Below are 22,954 nucleotides of genomic sequence, written 5' to 3'. Positions count from 1 at the left end.
GCCTTGGTTTTATTTTGAGTCGGGGCGTGCTAATTTTTCCACGATGAGTGTTAGTAGCGATAGCAAGTGATTTATTTGCTCCGATTGTTTCTCTATTAGCTTTTCGAGCCTTGAGGAGTTGTCTGCGTTTGGTGGGTTGGGGACACTGTTTTGGGGAAGGTTCCTTTGGCTGTTCGGGTTATTTTGGATGCCTTGTACTGCTTGGGCATAGGAGGTTGAGGTGGAGATGAAATTGGTAGGACTGGGTGTTTGGTTGGTTGAGGGGGTTGGGGTAGTCGAGAATTTCGGCGGGCTGGTTGTTTGGTTGGATACCTCTTTTGCTCTGAGCTTAGGGTACCTGTTCGTGTATAGTGTTTTATATGCTGGGCAGCCTTTGTAGTTGGCAGGGTGGTCCCCTTGGCAGTGGATGCATTTCGCTGGGGTTTCCGGTGATTTGGCGCACTGGTCAGTGGAGTGAGAGCCTGCGCATTTAACGCAGCGGAAAGTATGGTTGCAGTATTTCTGCGTATGACCGTACCTTTGGCACCTTTTGCACTGCACTATTTCTTTTTTCACGAGCGGTGGTTCGATCTTTACTATCGCGTTCATTAGGCGACTGACGCTGTATATTTCCTTATTATTCGGTTTTTGTTTAATGTCTAGGAAGAATAAGGATAACGGGTCTTTCGAGACTCTATGCCTTATGTTACTTACGTTGATGACTTCGTGGCCAAGTTTTGAGAGTTCGTATTTTAGTTCGTCTATGTCTGCTGAGTGGTGTATGTTTCGTAGGACCACCCGGAAAGGCCTTTCCTGTTTGAGTTGGTAGGTCTGGAAGTTGGCGTTCAGGGTCCTGAGTGTCTTGGTGAGTTTTCTGTAAGCTTCTGGGTTCGTCGGTAGTATTTTCACCTTGTTGTTGCTTATCTTAAGGTTATATTCCTCCTTGCTGATATCTCTCTCTAGGGACTTGGTCATTGTCTGTATGTCAATGACGTCGTCTACAAATATTGGTGGGGGAGGGGGGATTCTCTGTGGATGTTGGTTTGGTGGCGGTTCTACGATTTCCATGGCGTCGTTTGAGGATTCCAATACGGCGAACCTGTTGTGTGTGTTTATTTGCGTTGCTGGTTCTATTTTCCTTTTCTTTGTAGTGTTAGCGTCGTTAGTGCGGAGAGTTCTGCTGCACTTCTGCCACGGGGGGGGGGGGGGGTAGCACGGGGTAGCTGCGAGTCTGCTCCGGAGAGCCTGGTCGCGGTTGCTGGGCCATCATCGAGCTAGTTAATTCGGAATGAACAACTAGTCGTGAGGCTGTGAGGCTAGTATTCGGGTTGGGGTTTGGTGCGTGGGATTTTCTTCTCCCTAGAGGGTAAGGGACACTTAGCTGCGTTCTCTTTCGACAGTTGGGCGACACGTGTTGTTTTCGAACTACGCTGGGCACTAGAGACACGTCTGCACGCTTCGGCACTCCACAGCGAACTCCCTGTTACTGCTTGATCGATGTGTTCAGGTGTTTTCAGTGGGATGTTGCAGCTGATTTTGCTCTCTATTATTTCTTTGAATATTTGCCATTTAGTGGTTTTATTGCATAGCGTCTCTGTGCTGCTGTAAAGGTTTGTTTCCGTATGTAATTATTATGAGCGTATGGTCAGAGGTAAGCTCGAGGCTGGGTGCTATGTTTAGTTTATTTGCGTTTAGTCCCTTTGTAACTGCAAAATCTAGCAGGTCAGGTCTGTCGGCCAGTATGTCGATCTTCCTGTGGATAATATATTGAGGTTATTATTTCTAATGTATTTTTCCAAGGTTCTGCCTCGAGGTGTGGTGATTCTTGATCCCCATAGTGTGTGCTTTGAGTTATAGTCTCCAGCTGCAATATACTTGTCAGCTAAGTGTCGAAAGTACTCTCCCACATTTGCGATGTAATTTTGTGTCGCGGCGGTACGTATACTGCTGACAACTGCAGTTGGTTGCTGCTAGTCTGTACAGTAACGGTGGTTGCTTGTATATGTTCCTTACTGACCTGGCTGTGTAGGCGATGTTTAATGTCGTTTTTTATTACTACTGCCGTCCCTCCGTGTGCTTTCCCTGAGGGACGCTTGGTGTTGTATATGGTGTAGTGCGGTATTTTTATGTAGCTTTTTATTGTGAGGTGTGTTTCTGAGACGAGTAGTATATCGATGTTATTGCTATACAGGAATGTTTTAGTTTGTAGGCCGTTAGAGTTCCAGGCTGCTATTTTAAGCGTGTCTATTTTTATTTTTTGCTCATCATGTTAGTAAGTAATTGTAACACGATTGTTATCTGCTGTTTGCTGTCTGAGGAGTTCGTTTTGTTCGCTTATAATTTTTGTGAGTATTTCGGTGTTTTTTATGGAATGTTTTATTAACTCTTTGATTTCTGTAGTACCGTTGCTGTGGTTGTTCTGTTCTTGACTGTCTAAGGGTGACGACCGGTTGACTACTTGCGCGTAGCTTCGATTTCTAACGGTGTTGGTGTTAGTGTGGTTATTGTTCATTACATGCTGTGTATTTGGTGTTGACATAGATTCTGCGTTGTTCTGTTGCGTGTGGAAATTGTTGCGTGTCCTGTTTCGAATCGGCGGGAAAAGTTTGCTTTGTAGTTGTTTTCTGACTACGCAGCCTTTGTAGCCGGCTGGGTGATTTCCACCGCAATTGTGACATTTTACGTCATTTATTTTCCCCGTGTGTGGGCAGTTTACTGTTAGGTGCTTTTCTGTGCATTTGACCCACGCCGTGTTTCTGTTGCAGGAGTTTTTTGTGTGTCCATATTGTTGACACCGCATGCATTGTGGTATGTCTTTTTTATGTCTGGGTGGCTCAATTGTGATTATTGTTTTGAGATTTTTTTAATTGCAAATATTTCTTTGTTGTTACTTTTCGGTTCTAGCTCTATTAGGAATAGCGGTAGTGGTTGCTTAGTGTCAAATCTGGTTATATTGTTGATCGTTCTTACCTGATGTCCGATCTTGGCCAATTCCTCGCACATTTTGTTTGTATTTGTTTTAGGGTGTAGACCTCTGATTACTGCTTTGTAGCTTTTGTCGGATTTGGGTTGGTAAGTGTGATACCCAGCGTTTTTTCCCTTTAGCGCTTTTGTTACTTTCCTGTGGATTTCTGGGTTATTAGTTTGTACTTTCACCTGATCCAGTTTGAGCTGTTTGATAGTATAGTTTTCTTTTCCTGCCGTGCTGTTTAGCAGATCAATGAGGGGGTCTATTATTTTAGCGTCTATGTAGATTGGTGGTGGCTTGGGAGTGTGTGTTCTTGGTTTTTCTGTAGGGTCTGTGTCCATCTCTTCTGTCAGTGAGCTGAAGGAGTTTCGTCTAGGAATTTCTTGTAGCCATTGTTGTCTTTCTGTTTCTGTGGTCCTCCTATCGTTTGTGTTTATTTTTCTTTCTTTGCTGGGAGTTACAGTCTTCCAGCTTTCGTTATATTGTGGTAGATCCTTGTTGATGTTGTTCTTTTCGTCGTCTTTGTGTATGATTTCCATCTCTATTTCGTTTGTATTTGAGCAGTCCTGTACTTCACTTGTTGGTTTATTTGGGCTTTGTGACAGTGTTATTTGAACGTAGGTTTTGAAATTTTAGTCGCGCATCTGCTAGGCATATGTCCAGGTGTGAGCCTCCTTCTGGCAAGAGGGTAGCTCGGAGGTGTATAAGTTTGTTTTGTAGTGGATGCTTTTATTGTCTAGCCAGTTTCTAATGAAGTTGCCTCTCGTGTTGTTTATTTCGTTTTTCCAGCTCGTATGTTTTGCGTTAAGCTCGCCTGCTATTATATAGTAGTTCTACGGTTTATTGAGCTGTAAGAGTTCGCAAAGTTTATTGAATTCGTCGCTAAATTCTTTCTGTTTTCCGAGGGTTGCGTAGGCTACAGTGATAAACAAGTTTTCCTTATTGCTTATTTTTATGATCGTTGTTTCTAGGATTTTGAAACTTGTTATTTTGTCATTTAGAATTGTTTTGTGTTTTATGGGGTTGTTTTGAGGATTGCTGTTCCTCCTCCTTGACTGGCGTTCGGTCTGTCGTGTCTTATCATGGAGTATGTTGCGTCGGGCAACACTGTACCTAGACCAGGCCACACACCGCGGGCCAGACGGGAAACAGATGTCCGCTCATCCTTGCTGCGTACCCGCAATATTCTTAAGGACCCATCATAAATCCCAGTAATTTGCTAGCTAAGGTCCTTCAGACCCAAAAAACACTGTTTTCCGAATCATTTCTAAAGACCAGTTCGCTGTGGAGTGCCGAAGCGTGCAGACGTGTCTCCAGTGTAGTCCGAAAACAACACGTGTCGCCCAACCGTCGAAAGTGAACACAGCCAAGTGTTTGCTATTCTTTCGGGAGAAGAAAATCCCACGCACCTAATCCCAACTCGAATGCTAGCCTCATAGCCTCACGACTAGTTATTCATATTGAATAAACTAGCTCGATGATGGCCCAGCAATCGCGACCAGGGTCTCCGGAGCAGACTCGCAACTACCCCGCGCTACCTCCCCCGTGGCAGAAGTGTAGCAGAACTCTCCGCACCAACGACGCTGATATTACCAAGAAACGGAAAATAGGAACAGCAAAACCATACACAATCGACACCCGGAACGAACAATCAACGATACAAATAAACGCGCACAACAGGTTCGCCGTACTGCAATCCACTAACGACGCCATGGAAATCGCAGACCCACCGCCAAACCAACAATCACAGAGAATACCCCCTCCCCCACAAATATTTGTGGACGATGTCATCGACATACAGACAATGATCAAGTCCTTAGAGAGAGATATCTCCAAGGAGGACTACAACCTAAAGATAAATAACAACAAAGTAAAAATACTGCCGAGGAACCCAGAAGCTTACAGAAAACTCACCAAGATACTTAGGACCCTGAACGCCAACTTCCACACCTACCAACTCAAACAGGAAAGGCCTTTCCGGGTGGTCCGACGAAACATCCACCACTCATCAGACATAGACGAACTCAAATACGAACTCTCAAAACTCGGCCACGAAGTCATCAACGTAAGTAATATAAGGCATAGAGTCTCGAAAGACCCGTTATCCTTATTTTTCATAGATATAAAACAAAAGCCTAACAATAAGGAAATCTACAATATCAGTTGCCTAATGAACGCAATAGTAAAATTCGAACCACCGCTTGTGAAAAAAGAAATACTGCAATGCAAAAGGTGCCAAAGGTACGGTCATACGCAGAAATACTGCAACCATACTTTCCGCTGCGTTAAATGTGCAGGCACTCACTCCACTGACCAGTGCGCTAAATCACCGGGAACCCCAGCGAAATGCATCCACTGTCAAGGTGACCATCCTGCCAACTATAAAGGCTGCTCAGCCTATAAAACTCTATACACAAACAGGTACCCTAAACTCAGAGCAAAAGAGGTAACCAACCAAACACCCAGCCCGCCGAAATTCACGACTACCCCAATCCCCTCAACCAAAAAAACACCCAGTCCTACCAAATTCATCACCACCTTAACCTCTTATGCCCAAGCAGTACAACGCATCCAAAATAACCCGAATAGCCAAAGGAATCTTCCCCAAAATAGTGTCCCCAACCCACCTAACACAGACAACTCCTCTAGGCTTGAAAAGCTAATAGAGAAACAATCAGAGCAAATAAATAATTTGCTAACACTACTAACACTCATCCTGGATAAATTAATACGTCCCGACGCAAAATAAAACCAAGGCGCATAGCTCTTTGGAACGCCAACGGTCTAGCGCAACACAAACTTGAACTAGAACCTAAAACACCAGCAAATCGACGTAATGCTCGTATCGGAAATCCACTTCACCGACAAAAACTACCTGAAAATAAATAGTTACAAATTCTACCATACCCAACACCCCAGCGGAAAGGCCCACGGTGGCACCGGAATAATAATCAAAGCAAGTATTAAGCACTACGAACTTCCATCATTCCAGAAAGACTACCTCCAAGCAACAAACGTAGCAATAGAAGACTGTCATGGCACAATCACCACTTCAGCAGTATACTGCGGTCCCAGACACTCCATCGCCAAAGAAGACTTTGATAACTTCCTGGACACCCTGGGCAACAGATTCATAGTTGGAGGAGACTATAACGCCAAGCACATCCAATGGGGCAGCAGACTGGTTACAGCAAGAGGCAAAAACCTCTTAAACAGCATAATAAACAACAACCTCAACTACCTCACCACATACGAACCCACATATTGGCCCACTGACACCAACAAAATACCCGACCTTCTCGACTTCTCTGTAACTAAAAATATCTCATCAAGACACGCCCAGATCAACTCCTCGGCTGATCTCTCCTCTGATCATTCCCCCGTGATAGCAACAGTCAGTTCAACAATCATCGAGAATACACCTAAAGGCTCCATTCACAACCAACACACCAACTGGCAGCTCATTAGAGAAGTCTTTACACACTCAACTTCAGCCCTAACTCCACTAAAAACAAAGGAAGAAATCGAAGCAGCCACGGAATACCTAAACACGAGCATAATAAACGCAATCCGCCTCTCCACACCGACAAAGACGTCGATCAGCAAACGAGAATATGCCCATTACATATTAAAAAAAAATAGCAGAAAAACGTAGACTAAGAAGAGTATGGCAGACCCATAGAACACCGAATGACAAACGCAAACTAAACAACGCAACTAGAAAGCTATCCAAAACCTTAAAAAATTATAAAAACGACTGTTTCCAAAAATATCTCGCCAGCTTATCCCCCACAGCCGACTGCAACTACTTACTATGGAAGGCCTCCAGGAAACTCACACGCCCCCCACAAATAATCCCACCGATCCGCCGTCCGCAAGGTGGATGAGCGCGAAGATCTATAGAAAACCCTACCTGTTTGCTAAATACTTGTCAAAAGTATTCAAACCCCATTCCCCCAAAGCTGCCGCAGACGTTACTGAATACTTGCACACCCCCTTCCAAATGTCCCCTCCTATCGAACCCTTCACTTCTGCAGAGACTATAGAAACGATCAGTCGCCTAAACCCCAAGAAAGCTGCACGATACGACCTAATAGGCAATAAAGCAATCAAGGAACTTCCCATAAAAGGGATAGCACTCGTCACATCGATTTTTAATGCTATCCGTCGCCTTGAACACTATCCTAAGGCCTGGAAAATCTCATTGATTACCCTCATCCCTAAACCCGGTAAACCGATATACGAAACCAGCTCCTATCGTCCAATCAGTCTTTTACCTACCCTGTCCAAACTATTCGAGAAGATGCTCACGAACCGACTCCTTCCACTCCTAGAGAACTTGAAAACACTCCCAGATCACCAATTCGGCTTCCGAAAACAACATTTAACAGTAGAGCAAATCCACCGCATAACCCATACGATCAGCCAGACACTCGAAAAGAAATAATATTGCTCAGCGGTTTTCCTAGACATCCAACAGGCATTCGACAAAGTATGGCATGAAGGGCTACTATAAAAAAAAAGATGCTATACTATACTATACTATATGCTATACTATAAGAAAAAAAGGGCTACTATAAATTAAAAAGATCCTACCTCACCCCTACTACTCCATCCTAAAATCCTACCTAACCACTAGACAATTCATTGTTAAATGCCTAGACGCCACTTCCGCAACATTCCCAATAGAATCCGGCATACCCCAAGGTAGTGTCCTCGGACCCCTACTGTACTCCATCTACACTGCCGACCTACCTATATCAAACGATATAACAATAGCGACATTTGCAGACGACACAGCGCTATTAGCTACCCACGCAGACCCGGTAATAGCCTCATCCACTCTCCAGCGAAGTCTCGACTCCATGGAAAAGTGGTTTCACAAATGGGGCTTCAAAATCAACGAAAAGAAATCCTCACATGTAACCTTCACGCTCCGAAAACAAACCTGCCCCCAGGTCACCATCAACAACACAACAGTTCCTAGCAGGGACTCAGTCAGATACCTGGGCATGACCCTGGACAGGAGACTAACGTGGAAAAAACACATCTCAGATAAAACGAAGCAACTAAAGGACAAACTAAAAAAACTCTCTTGGCTCACGGGCCGACGCTCCAAACTAAACATACAGAATAAAATTACCCTCTACAAGACCGTAATAAAACCTGTCTGGACCTGCGGAATCCAACTATGGGGAACAGCATGTAACTCCAACATTGAAATACTTCAACGCTTCAATCGAAAACGCTAAGATCCTTAATAGACACACCTTGGTATGTTACCAACGAAACCATCCGTCGCGACCTCAAGATACCCACAGTCAAAGAGGAAATAGCAAAATACAGCGACAGATATAGCAAAAGAGTCAACAAACACCGAAATCCCCTAATCACTGGACTACTTGATACGACGGACCAGATTCGCAGGCTGAAGAGGCACTACCCGCTAGACCTAAACGCTAGATTCAATTAGTTATCTAAATTAAGTAATATTCACTTACTTATAATACTTATAAATTATACTTATCTATAATAAGTATTAACTTATTATAAATAAACAGCCATGTCACTGCGCCACGCCAGAAAAATTACTGAAAATTCTCAATGCGAGAATTGATTGTAAATTTTAATAAATATAAAAAAAGAAAAAAAATGTTTTACTGTCAGGTACCTCTATGGGTATTTCCTTTAATGAGGGTCATACTATCACTGTCGCCTCGAGCCAAATCTCACTGTCACTAATCTCGAACAATTACAGTCAGATTGAATAACTACGATTGTTTCATTACAGCTATAGTAGACTCTAGATTACAATGTTAGGGGATTATCCTGAAGTTCCAAAGGGGGGGGGGGGGCTTCGATGTCCTTTCATCTCCGACATATATATTTTTCATTTTTTAAATATTTCAGAATAAGTGATGTTATACCATAATTTTATTAAGGTTATGCCTATATGTATACGTTTTACACTGCCTCTGAGTTAGTGCTGTTTAACTCCACTACAACAAATCATCCGTAATCATCAGAAATGGTATTTGTAATGCAACCTTTGTCTTGATCGATAAGAAGTTGTATGTCATGCAAATGTCATTAAAATGCAAGCGGTGGAAGCAGTCAGGGATAAAAAGTCAATTCCCGTCGATCTTTCACGATCAAAGCTTATTCAAGGCTATTTCTTGTTTGGTTTTGGAGATAAATATATAAATCGCATTATTCATGCATAACATTATCCAGTTTCAGTAGTAGGGTATGTTACTAAAAGTATATTTAGAGGAGTATCACATCGAATATCGTTGCAGTACTGTGACAAACGTATCGGTATCTATTACCGTGAAGTCGCATTTTTGTTCGAAATAATACGCAGTGGAAACAGTATCAGGTAACAGGCGATTGCTTGTTATTTTGTATTCAGTTGAGTGTTTCATTAATGTCATTCATTATTATCAATGTCATATATGCCAAAAATATCATCGGATCATTAATTACTACAATAGTTTAAATGAAGTTTTTGAATTCCCAAACATTTATTTTATATTTTACATTTTGCAAAGCAATATAGATATACACGTATACAATAACAGATACATACATAGCAATAAATACATACATTCGTACATAATTAAATTACAGAGTATATGATATTATAATAAAGATATAAATATAATACGAGACACCTAATTTGTAAAAATTTTATGTTTTGGTTGATTTCATTAGCCGCTGTGCTCATTTACATTATCACACCTTGCTCATCAGTTTGCAATGACAGTAAAATTTCAACCAGGTAATCTGAAATACAGTGGAGTCTCCCGTATCCGAATTAACAGGGAGGCAGAATAGTCCGGACAATGGAACAATCACGTTGATATGAAATTTCGTTTATTGAAACATAGATTACGATTGAATGACAATTCTTTTAAGTGTATATGTATTTCATATCTTCTTGGCTGCTAAGTCACATAATTCTTTCAACATAATTAACTGCAACGAGCTACAATCTTTTTGTACTCTTAGACATTGAGGCCATTTCTCGAATACATACGTTTCAAAAGGCACTTTTTATCATTTCATTAGCTGTTTCGCAGTGAAGCCAGTTCATTATATCAGTACAACAACGTATGTCATGTGGCCATTCCCTACACCATGTATATTTATAAATTCTAGTCCATTGACACCACTTTCGAGTTTTTCTTTTATTTTGTTTAGATGGCTACAGCACTATAAGTTTCATACTAAAGTCTTATAAACAGAATTTAATGAACCGAATAAAGGAAAGAATACGTTAGAATACATTACACACGAACGCTAATAAAATATGTATGCAGTACATATTTCAAACAAAAGGGGCATTCGTTATAAGGAAATATTATGTTCGGATAATAGATTGTTCCGGTATTAGGGTAATCGAATAATTGGTGCTCGGATAAATCGGGACAGGGGGTTAGGTACTTTTATAGGTTGTTCGGTTGCAGAATCTTGAAGCTAAATTAAGGTGAAAATGGAGAACAACAAAATTGCGCTTTGTTTTTTACACGAACGCGAATAATCATCGATTATAGATTATACTCATTGTTATTTATTGATGTTTACTCACTGAAATCTTTAACGACTTATCGGAAATATGCTTCCTTTTGACTCCATAAATAATTAATGAATAACAGCATATATAAACAATGTTTATACTGATTTCACATACACAACGCGACCGTCTCGTCCATGCGTGCACAGAAAAATCACATACGTATTAAGTATTCTGGAGGTGCTACTAAATGTGGGCGAACACTGTCTCGTACGACCACGCACATTTTCCACGCAAATTACTGATTACTACATATTACAATATTCATATACATGCACATAAAATATGAAATGAAAAAGTCAAACGAAATTGGAAAATGCTTGACTCGAATAAAGTTAAACTCGAAGTATTAATTATACTTTTATGGAGTAATGTGTAATAATACAAATTAATGTACAGCCACATGAAAAATTGAATTTAATGCTTGAATAGTTCTTTCAACTTCTCGCTTTTTTTTAAATTAAAGTCTACCAAGTAGGAGAAATATTTTTTAAATTACAATGGAAGCGCCATTGACATAACGCAATTTTTTGGTTCGTGGAAAACGAAACCATTATTGGTGGATTATGTTTCTCTTTGTGAAGATTAACTGTAGATTTCTTTGGAAAATAATATGTAAAAAAATCTCAGCTATAACAAATTTTGTACATTATCTTAAAAGTTTTACCACTTACTATTTGTTACTCTGTGGCAAATATTGGGACAGAAAGTGCGAAGATCCTGAAACATGGATACAATCAATAAAGAAACAAATGAAAATGGAATCAATAAAGAACTGAATAAGACGAGTTCTCTCGAGGAATTCTACGCCGGTAGTGGAATTCTTGTGACAGGAGCAACCGGTTTCGTTGGGAAAGGTCTCCTGGAAAAACTGATCCGCATATGTCCACGCATCGCTGCCATTTTTATACTAATTCGTCCAAAAACTACCGAAACGATAGAACAACGATTTAAGAAGCTCATAGATGATCCCGTTCGTAAATATATACTTGTTCCATTCAATATTTAAGGCTGTCAGGAGCCAAATTGATTAACTTTCTTTTCTGGAATTGAGTTGGTAATTTTTCGTCTTCAGATTTACGATGACATCAAAGCAAAACACCCTTCAGCTTTGAACAAGGTTTATCCCGTAAATGGTGACGTGAGTCTGCCAGATTTAGGTCTTTCGCGAGAAGATAGAAGTATGTTGTCAGAGAAAGTAAATATAGTGTTTCACGCCGCGGCCACTGTGAGATTCAACGAGCCATTACACGTGGCTGTTAATGTGAATACGAAAGGTACAGATCGTATCATCGAACTTTGGAACGAACTAAAGCATCCAATTAGCTTCGTCCACGTCAGCACAGCTTTTAGTAATGCTAATCTACATGAGATTGGGGAAAAAGTTTATACGTAAGAATAAGTTATACGTAAACGTTGTTCCATGATTTACGAATATTATATTCATAATTATAACGTGAATAATATGTTCACTTATTATCGACTTTGCAGTACGAGCTTGAAACCTTCGGAGGTGATCGATATATGTGACCAATTCGACAAAAATTCGATAAACCTAATGGAAAAGGGGATTTTAAAAACTTATCCAAATACATACGCATTTAGTAAGAATTTAGCAGAGCAGATTGTAGCAAGCAAGTGCAAAGATCTGCCAGTTGCGATAGTACGGCCAAGCATAGTTGGTGCCTCTTTGCAAGAACCATGTCCTGGTTGGATAGAGAATATTTCTGCATTAACAAGTATTTTCATAGATCTTTTCCGACAGTAATTTTTCAATACTCCTTACATTTCCTAAAAGTGAAGTTAATCGATTTGTTTGTGAGAGGATAAATGAGAGGCTCTCCACTTGATCATCATTATTATAGTTCACATTTGTTGTTGCTCACAATTACGAGAATTCTTACCAATCTATTTAGCGCTACATTTCTGGTAATCAAAATTCACAAATAATTTCTAAACCAATTTAATGTTACCAGGTACCATTGTGCTAATCGGCAGAGGATGTGCAACAGCGATACGAGGTATAAGAGAGGCAAGATTGGATGTAGTGCCTGTCGATTTCGTAGTCGACATGATAATATGTACAGCATGGCATGTCACGCTACATCGTGATCGTGAAGTTAAAGTATACAACTGCACGAGTAACGCATGCCCTTTTAAGTAATATTTCTTACGAGTAATTTTCAACTAATGTTGTTCGGTTGTTAGAGTATTCCAAAAGTTTCAGATTATTTAAGTAACGTGGACAATAGAAGAGCAAACAAATAGAGAAGATCTCAATATGTCATTAGTTTAGAAAAATGGCGATACAATATAATATTTATGTCATTTCCATAATATTTCCCGAGATACTCGTATGATAATAAACTTTGCTTTAAGTATAATTCTAGTAATTAATAATAATGTTAGTGTTTCAATTGACAAGGTGGGGTCCGATGATAGATGCTATAGTAAAATGTAGCATAGAAATGCCAATAAACGATACGCTATGGTACCCAGGATGTTCAGTTGTAGCTAATAGGTATATTTACCACGTTCTGTGTGTAATTCCGCGTATTTTGCCTGCGGTCGTCATAGATATCTTTTTAAGACTTCGAGGTAGTAAACCAATGTGAGTGTTCCATCGATCGTCAAACAACAGGAACAATCGTTCTGGGATAATCTCTGACTTCATCTATAATAATAATTAAAAATGATATTTCAGAATGATGAAACTTTTAAAAAATTGCAACAAGCTGTTCACATCGGTAAAATATTTCACCACGCACGAATGGACTTTCCAAAGGGATAACTGTTCTGACTTAGTGAGAAAAGTGAAAATGTTGAACGACGGCGATATGGTCAAACTAGATTTACGGGCTATGAATTGGGAGAAGTATGTTGCAATTTACCAAATGGGAGTTAGGAAATTTATTCTGAAACAAGAGTTTAAGTCAGCAGCCCGACAACGGTTATCAAGGTGCATATAAAAGTATCTTCGTATAAAAAAATAGGAACTAATATAAATTCATTTATTTTCGGTTATTTCAGGTTGTACTGGATACACCAGATCACTAAAATGTCCGGTATAATGATCTTACTATGGATAGTATACCGTATCGTGTACTGACTATTCGAACCTTATTTTTTCTGTTTAAACCAAAGGAATATAAATACAATCTTATGAAGAAGGGATTCAACATCCTCATATCCTCTTCATTTTGCCTTTTCACTCGTCCCTTTCTAAATAAATCCATTTATGACATTGCTTGTTTTTTCTATAATATTTTAATAAGAATGCAGTTATTTATACGCACATGATTTCAGAGCTGTAAGCAATTCATCTGCTCACTGAATATAAACATTTTTGCATTATAAGGACAACGGTATAATGACAAAATCCTCTATCATTCTTCACCAAACAAAAGTTACGAGATAGTTATTCGTTGACAATAATAATTTACTATTGGAAAAATCTACTGAGCAATAAACAATGATGGTAGAAAATAAATATATTTTAAAATATAATAGTGCTAAAGTAAATCATTTTTAAGAATCCTTCAATTGCTCTAAAGGCTCACTTTGGTTCTCAAGTTGTTTGCTCATGAACCTTGCAGTTGCTTGACCAATCGGCATTAAAATATATGATACAGTCAAAGAAATAGAAACTAGATGTGGCATTCATGCTGGATAAAATATTATTTCACATAATAAGTAGTAGATAGGTTTCTATTTAAGTTAGATATACATAGGATGTAGGGTTTTATTTCATGTGTATGTATGTGAATATCGCAATATAAGTGATCAATGATTTGAATAGAAATTGTGTGTGATTCATACAAGACAGCATATTGCCACATTTATTAACAGCTCATAAATTCGTAATGCGTACGCGGTTTTTATGTGAGTATGGCTATTTTTATTACGATTTATCTGGAAACAGTCCGGCCACCACAGTGCGTTTATGATTTTCCTACGCTAGGTAAACTTGTAAACAAATTGTTTACATATGTTGAGGTTGACTGATAGAAGAACAAGTGGATGAATTTGTAATAGAAAAATTTAAATAAATAAAGGTATAAGTACAAGTATAGTGTATAAGTTTATGCTGATCCATATCCTCACTCTCATAGTGTTGCAATACGATAGAATCTTAATAGATGATACTGGTGGTTGTACTACACATCGTCGCCTTTAAACCTAAAATAAATTAAGTAATTGTAATATTGAAAGTATAGAAGCTGATGAATATATTTCAATATTGAATAATTTGATAAATTAAGAAAGAATAATACTCACATGTGGTATTTATTACCATATGAGTATTGGGCGTCATGATAAATAATTGGAAAGTACGTTTGAAGGGCCGGGTTTATTGACAGTATTTTCGTCAGGAGCCATTTATCAGAAATTAATTAATTATAAATTAATTAATAAATGGTTAATTTCCAAAATGTTGGTAGTATAGCTTTTAAGTATATAAGGGATATAAGACATATACATACATATAAAGTATAGATAACGATAAGTATTATTTACAATGGTCGTTAAATAAGGTTATTTGGGTCAGAATCATATAAAGTCAAATTATGAACGAAAAGGAAAGTAAATAGAATTTAGCTATGACTAACAAAAGTGAGGGATTATACGAGCCTCTAATAACAATGTCTCAACAGATTAAGACTGTTCATTTTGTTTTATTTTGTTTGTTTTCGTTTTGCTGAATACCGTTAATGGTATATAGTTAAGTTAATGTTAATTGGTAACATAACAACAACATCAAGATGAAGATGACAGTTAAATAAGAGAGAGATGTAAATAATTATGTTAGTTTTATGCAATTATATACATGATGAAGCGGTAAGCGAACTGGTAAAATTAAGGAATATACACACATATGATGATGTACACACATCGACGCCAATAAAAGTGAGGTAAAAGGAGTTATTGGATGATACGCAATATACGAACCTGGCAAGATTATACGGACAATGGAAACAGAATAACGACAATATGACAATATCGGCAACGTACTGGACATGACAATGTCCTATTGTAATGGACTATTGTAATAGTCTATTCTTAACTTATAAAAAAATATGGATAGAGTGACACGGAAGAATAAAAGTACGGCTCGAGGGGTTTCGAAGGCCCCAAGCCCCGTCAGTTCGACGAGTGGTACCTCCCCAGGGTCGCCCCGACGATCATTACACGACTGGGCGAGGAACGAGGAGAGGACGGTCGGTCCCAAGGCCGTCTCTCGCTCGGAAAGAGCGACCGGGCATCATGGGATCGATTGCGATACAGAGAAAAGATTCTAAGTAGCATCGTTGATTCTGGTCGGCAAAAGGGAGAGTGCCAAGGAATTACTAAAGGGAAAGGTGGGGCAAAACATCTAAATGGAAATTAACTCTCAAGCGGAGTTGATCGACCAGAGGTACTAGCAACCTCAGGAAAGGAGCGAAAGCGGAGGAAATGGAGAAGGTTCTAGTGAATAAGAGGGCGTTGTGAACCAGAAGAGGAGGTGAAATTGTTCTCTTGGAATTGAAGTATTGGCGGAAAACATATCCACTGAACTGAACTTAAAGGTAGAGGAGATGGATAGAGGTGAAGCCCCTAAGCATGACGCCGTGGGGAATCCAGCAGACGGTGGTTGTGCTGTCTGCGAGTACTGCTCCCTGGGACAGACCGACGATCAAGATTAAAACGGGATTGACGATTGCGTCGGCGAGGATTCTGCGCAACGTAGTGAGATGCTATAAGTGTCGCATGCTGGGGCATACTGCGGCCAGGTGTATGGTAGTGAGCCCTGGTAGAGAATTGTGCAGACGATGTGAAGACAGGACGACACCATAAACCAGTGCACGAAGGAACCAAGGTGTGCTATCTGCCTGAAGGAAAATAGGAATAATCTGAGGCACATTACCGGTCCCAGGAGTGCCCTGTAGTAAAAGAGAGGACGAAGAGAGGCAATCCTAGCGGAAGATAAGGATTTCAATAATTAACTTGAATAGGTGGAGGCTTGCACACGAATTAATGTACCAGTATGTCTGCGAAGCTGGAGTAGACGTTGTATTCATATCGGAGCCTTATAGGCAGCAGACATATTGGTACAATGACGATAAGGGCGATGCGTCGTTGTGGGTGACGCTCTTCAGAGGGAAACAACCAGAGATTAGTCGCTAGATGTGGAATCGTAGGAGTCAGCGTGGACGTATTTTGTATTGGGGTTTTGTATTGGGGTTATTCCTCCCCCAATGTGAATATGGAACAGTTTAACAGGAGTTGGACACTTTGATTCAGGCGACCAAGAGGAGTTAACCAGCAACGATGATCGCCGGAGATTTTAACTCAAAGGCAACCGCATAGGGAGGCCATGTAAATGTAAATGAAATGAAATGGCAGGGGAACCAGTCTCTTGAACATGTTCGCGAACAATGTGATCGTCCCGGTCAAGATGAACGAAGATCATACATTTTGTAAGAACGGAAGGAAAAGTTACCTCGACATTATTAGTACCAACGAGGGATTGGCTAAGAAATATGCAGGTGGGAAGTTGCCGAAGGTCTGGTCGGCATCGGACCACAGATACGTCTTGCATAATTTTATGATTAAAAGGTCGAGGACGAGGAAGCGCGTGGGGAATGTTTACAGACTATTCTGGAAACGACATGTGCCTCCGAACTTAAAAAAGTGTACCCCCCGCCAATGGGTAAGAGGAGATGTAACTAGGGGTGCACAGGTCCGGTATGGTCACTTCGCCAAGGTATGGTCCTGTAATTGGAGCTGCTACGGCGGCAGACACTAAATGTACCGACGGATGATCAGGAAAGACTGCAATGGTGATAGTAACGATGCCGAACATGCGCTGTTCCACTGCCCCAGGTGGATAAGGGAAAGGACCGAATGGGAGAATCACCTCGGCACATCAATAACAATTGACAATTTGATCAGGCTACTGGTGAAGAAAGAGGACCACTGGACTAAGTTCCAGGCTTTATGTAATAAAATAATGAAGTCCAGGATTGCGCAAGAAAAGATCGAAGAGAGAAAAAGAAGACGATAGAATAAGAGTAAATAAGAGAGCCCATCGCGGCAATAACATCTTTGTCACCTGGTCTGAAACGATGAACCGGCTCGGGAACTTTGAGAGACCTACCACCTAAAGGGGTTAGAATAAAAGATTTAGGATACTCAGTTCCTGGAATTATATCGAGCGATTACAACAAATCCTAACAATTGTACCAAGCTACGGCAATGAATCTATTTATTTAAATATAATGACTTAAAAATATGGCGATAAAATATTAATTGGAGATAAATAGATCTGCCATGTTTGAATAATTGTTGTATCTGTTACGACCGTTCGCGGAGAACGCGATCGCGAGGAAAGCGCGTTACAGAGAGGCGCGAATTCTCGTTACGATTCGGATAATCGACGCCGCGAATTAGTTGTTCCCCTGTTTCGATTAAGATAGCAGAGGTGGTTCAAATGAATTTAACACTGAATTAACAGGGTTAATATAAACTTGTATATTTATCAGTATTTAATATTATAATGAGCACGTCACAAATTATTTAACGATTATACAATTAGTTTGTTAGCAATTCGACCCAACTTTATTATATTTCTGGATATATTCGTTAGACTAAACGACTTCAATTTTATTCGTCTGAACCTCTCGATACATAACGTTTTGATCCTCAAATGATACTGATTGCCCTTCGATATTTTTCTTTGTCTTCTCTTTTTCCGAGACGAGCCCCACTACGCTCGGGTCACGCCACCGTTCGCGCCTATGATCACGTATGCCCCTTCTTTGTGGAGATGAAATAACGGACCGAAGGAGAATCGACGTTTCTAGAACTCGCTGCTTGATGACAAATATGCGCTTGTCGCTACATTGTATGTTTTTCGTCGGTCATATAAGACGATCTGTCTGCGACACTGTAGTACCACGAGCGACGGTTACGAATACGGTCTATGGTAAACCTCGGGGCGTAACAGTATCGATTAAATAAATATCAATCACGAAAAATGACAATACTATAAAGAGATTAGAAATAAACTTAAAAGTATATTAAAATTACTGTGCGTTTAATTAATTTAAATTTCCGAGGCAAAACACGGCTAACTGCAATTTAAATTAAGCAGTGATTTTGGAAAAGTAAATACGAAAAAGTAATATCTAAGGATGATTTCGTTTTTTCATAATAACAAATACAAATTTTTAAACAATAATAAATAAAGTTTTAACTACCTGTAATGTTGCAAGGAAATAGAACGTCTGATGGAACCTGTACTTAAAGTTCGCTTTCATTTCGCGCTGATTGTGGGAGTGTTTCCTCATCGTGATTATTTGCTCCGAGAAAATATGTTTCATTAGGTCATACGATTCGGTCATTACGATCTGGATGAAGTTCATTTTGTGATTTCACTTACTCAAACATTTTTTTTATACGTGGGGAAATCCTCATAGCCACCCCCCCCCCCCCCCCCCCCCCGCTTGGAAGCGGCGGGTAATATCGAACTATACCAACTAAAACTCCACGGTGGACCGCCCGACGCTCAGCTGGAATGGCAGGGACCTATTTCAAATTACTGCCGGCGCACTTCTGTGTCTTCTCCTGACTGAGGGAGTCGTTCCTTGGTTAGTTCGGGCATTGGGAGGGACCACACCTCTCTACGCTATGCCCTGGGCAGTCGTGCAGGTCTGAGGAGGTTCAGATCCTCCTCGGCGTGTCGGCCTCTATGACCAGCTAGGACGGCGTAGGGTCGTCCTTCGGCGCGGAACCCTGCAAGGGTGGGATGTTCTCACCCTCTCCCGCTCTGTTCGTTCCTTTACGAGCATTACGCTTTCGCAATATGAGCGTACTGTGACGAGCTCCTGCCGCCCCCTCAGTGTCGCTTTCACAACTGACGAGGGGTCTAAACTTCCGCCAATCATCAGCCGTAGAATACGATGTGGGGCCTCCCACGCCGGACAAAATTCCAACGTGTGCTGGGCCGTGTCCTCGCCCACACCGCAGTGCTAACAGGTGCACGTTACCTCTCTTCCGATTTTATTCAGGTGTCACGTCCCGCGCTGCGCACGCGCCGTAACGTAGAGTAAAACTACCAATAGCGCGAGTGAGCGTCTCAATTTGAGATTCAAATAAACTTTAACAATTTGTATAGAAACCAAATTCGAGCCTCACAACCCCCACGGAATAACCCGTCACATGACGACCCCTCCACGGTAGACCTAAATATAGATAAGCATAGCGACATAGAAGAGAGAAAAATAATTCAGTTCTTGGTGATTAATTCCTTGGTTCTTGGCGATCAGTTCCCCAATTCTTGGCGAGTAATTTCTTTGTTCATAGCGATTAGTTCTCAATTCCTTTAGCTCTTAATTTCTCAGTTCCTTTGCCTTTCAATTCTTTAGTTCCTTAGCTTTTCAGCTCTTAGTTCCTTTAGCTCTTAGTTTTTGCTCTCAGTTCTTAAGTTCTTTAGCTCTTTAGTTCTTTAGCTTTTAGTTCTTTGATCCTTACTTCCCAGTTCTTGTCAGTTTTGTTAATCAACGTGTTTATATTTGTCAATTTGTAAATTATTGAAAATCAATCAAATTGAAATCTTGTAATTAATAAGAGTAAAAAAATATTGCGGACGATTGTAACTTCGAGTATTCGAAATCTCAACGACAATTCTGTCAATATCCAATTAGAATACGAATAAACATTTGTTGTGAAGAATATTTGTCTAATAATATAATAGGATTAACCGAACATTTATTTTCACCAACTTTGATCCTCTCCCGTGCCAGTACTCCTGCGCGTAGCAGGTTAGCTAAAACGTGGAGTTTAATTGCCAATCGCATTAAACATCAGACAACGCTACAATTTAATCTAAGTTCAAAAATTGACGGCAACACAACCAAAACGAACCAAACAAAAACGTAACACAGGTATTCCCCGAATACTTCATGTCCTGCGAGCACCTGCGTCATCCGGAAGGACAGTGGAAGCCCTCCGCTTTCTCTCCAAGTTTGGCAGGATCGATCTAACAGCTCGGTGGCCCCGGATCTGATCTCAGTAGTCTGGTCTGGTCACACCACTCGTCTAACTTTCCCCCGAACGTCACGGGCCGCCTGCTCGGCGGGGTCACTTACACAAACATGGAATCAAATCTATTTTCAGTAACGCAAAAATGACGAAAATTCCTATTACGTTACTAATATTATTTCGTCTAGAAACTAGGAAACTGTACCCGAAAATTCAGTTTCTTATAAACTGAGTTATGTCGCGGACAAACTTGATCGATACACGAATTAATTTTCATATAAATTGCCTTTTAAAAGAGTTGCCCAAAAGGAAACATATTAAACATGACTTTATTTACAATAGTGATAAAAGTACATCGCTTCATTTGGAAGCAATGATTTTGAAACTTTGGATATCATATTCTTTGAAAAATTTCTTTCATTTAATATCCATATTATATGATAGATATAACGTGATTTTCAGTATCTGGATTAATATCCATCTTTCCTAGTAGATATTGTAAAAAGAATAATATTAATTCCAAGATTAAAACAGCGAAGGGTAAGATATTGCCATAAACGTAACAGTGTGTTAATTACTTATGAGTCCTATAACACTTTTCCCACTAAATGGCGCGATGTTGTTCAATATATTAAACTGCGTTGAATTACATTTTATTTGTGACTTAAACCACCTATAAATGTCTTTTTTTTAGTATCATCAATGCTTCAGAGCAAAAGTATCTTCAATGTTAGAAAAATATTTTTCCACCTTCTGCATCACTTTCCTATTTTATAGTTTTCAGAGCATCTCTCGTTTCATTTCGACGATTAGTATCGTACGTTTTCCCTTAGATGGCATTATGCACAAAGTAATCGACGCATACGATATTGGATGCCATTGATATTGGATGATTCATGTACAATATACAAAATTTCAAAGAACATCACAAATGCCAAATAAATGGAGATGAATAATGAATGAACTTATAGTATTGTAGAGTATGGTGTTTAAAGGTATTGTAAAGCATTAAAAATAAATTTATTACACATGACGATCAAATCTTCATAATCGATAACGGAGTATTAATAAATGAGTAATTTACACCTTTACCATTGCATCCTTAAACAATATTGAAACATTCAATTTTCTCCCGCTAAGAAATTTCTGGTAACATCCAGTAGCATCGATACTGTACTGTACCAGCAGTACATGTCTTCACGGGCAAGGTCATTGAATTCGTTTCAATAATCTTCATAGTACGTACTAAGGAAGAGAAATATTTATGTGGTTCCATGGGACGACGAAAAAATATTCGTGCCACTGGAATTATTGCGCGATATTGTTATTCTCATACTCGTCTATCTCGGATAGGCAAATAGATGTGAACTTTTCCGTAGAACCATACAATTAAATAGGTTCTTGTAGCGTGGAACACTATAGGTTCTTGTCTATGCTAGCGCGTAACCAAACAGGGTGGATCCATAATTTTATAGAATATTGTATATGGTAGCATGTGTCATCTTCAGTACCTAGCCGCATTGTGCAGTACTAGTCCGGAAACAACCATAAGCTTGAACGCTCTCATTCCTTCTCTAATACCACTAAAGTACTCGAAAAATACAACTGCTAATCAAATATAAAGGTACTTTATCTTTTTTTATCTTGCCCATTTTTGTGTCTATCTATTTGTCTGCCTGACTTACCGTCGTTATCATCTGAGTATGTTCTCTTTTCACCCGGTAGGTGGCACCGTTTTACCTTTCCTTATCGTGTTAATTTTCTCGTATTATCGTACCGATCTGCCGTTTGTGTTTATCGTTTCACGTTAATCGTTTATCGCTCTAATTTCTTATTTCTCTGAACAGTTTCAGCTTGCTTACAGACTGCCTTTTCTTTCACTTTCTTTCTGTATCTTTACTTTTTCGGGTTAATCACTTCTTCCTCTTACCCTTTTAATACGATTTCATCTTCTTCATTAAATCATGAAAACTACAATTTTGTCTTTCCTCCCTTATTAGCACGTGTTATTTCTACACTTATCAGCTCGTGACCCCAATGGTAAAAATAGATTCAATCTTTTTCTATTTAAATATACATACAAATAGCTTTTTCAAATGTACAAGATATATAGATTTAATTATAAAAGAAATATTTGTTTAACAGTAGAAAAAGAACATTTTTTCCGTATATAAGAGAAATATTTATATGAATAGTGTTACGCCACGAGGCTTACCACAGGCTGTATTTTCTAACCGTCGTTCGCGGTCCTACAACGTCGCAGGTAGACCGTCTTATCTGCCCGGCCGATCATATACAATGTATCGACGAGAACATAGTTGTCGCCAAACAGCGAGCTCTAGAAACGTCGATTTTTGACCGTTAGGTTTTTCACACAAGAAGAGGCATACGTGATCATAGGCGCGAGC

At 39.7% G+C, this 22,954-nt stretch overlaps 1 protein-coding gene across 1 annotated transcript; it reads left to right on the top strand.

Annotated features, from left to right (window-relative positions):
- Positions 1-11,228: 11,228 nt before the first annotated feature.
- LOC126875016 (putative fatty acyl-CoA reductase CG5065) lies at positions 11,229-13,694 on the top strand. Its single transcript, XM_050637638.1, has 7 exons — positions 11,229-11,496; positions 11,599-11,915; positions 12,015-12,262; positions 12,500-12,683; positions 12,949-13,134; positions 13,228-13,482; positions 13,554-13,694. The coding sequence occupies exons 1-7, from the start codon at positions 11,251-11,253 to the stop codon at positions 13,630-13,632; spliced, it is 1,515 nt and encodes a 504-aa protein (XP_050493595.1). The 5' UTR covers positions 11,229-11,250; the 3' UTR covers positions 13,633-13,694.
- The last annotated feature ends 9,260 nt before the right edge of the window (positions 13,695-22,954 follow it).

The sequence above is a fragment of the Bombus huntii genome, chromosome 17 (genome assembly GCF_024542735.1).
Source record: "Bombus huntii isolate Logan2020A chromosome 17, iyBomHunt1.1, whole genome shotgun sequence".
Taxonomy (NCBI): Eukaryota; Metazoa; Arthropoda; class Insecta; order Hymenoptera; family Apidae; genus Bombus; species Bombus huntii.
This window is presented reverse-complemented; position numbering and strand designations above follow the sequence as displayed.

Bases quoted from the DNA above. Each gene is read 5' to 3' on its own strand.
- LOC126875016 (XM_050637638.1), top strand. From the start codon at position 11,251: ATGGATACAATCAATAAAGAAACAAATGAAAATGGAATCAATAAAGAA. The intron at 11,916-12,014 runs GTAAGAATAAGT...TCGACTTTGCAG, and splicing joins ATTGGGGAAAAAGTTTATAC to TACGAGCTTGAAACCTTCGG. The intron at 12,684-12,948 runs GTAATATTTCTT...TCAATTGACAAG, and splicing joins AGTAACGCATGCCCTTTTAA to GTGGGGTCCGATGATAGATG.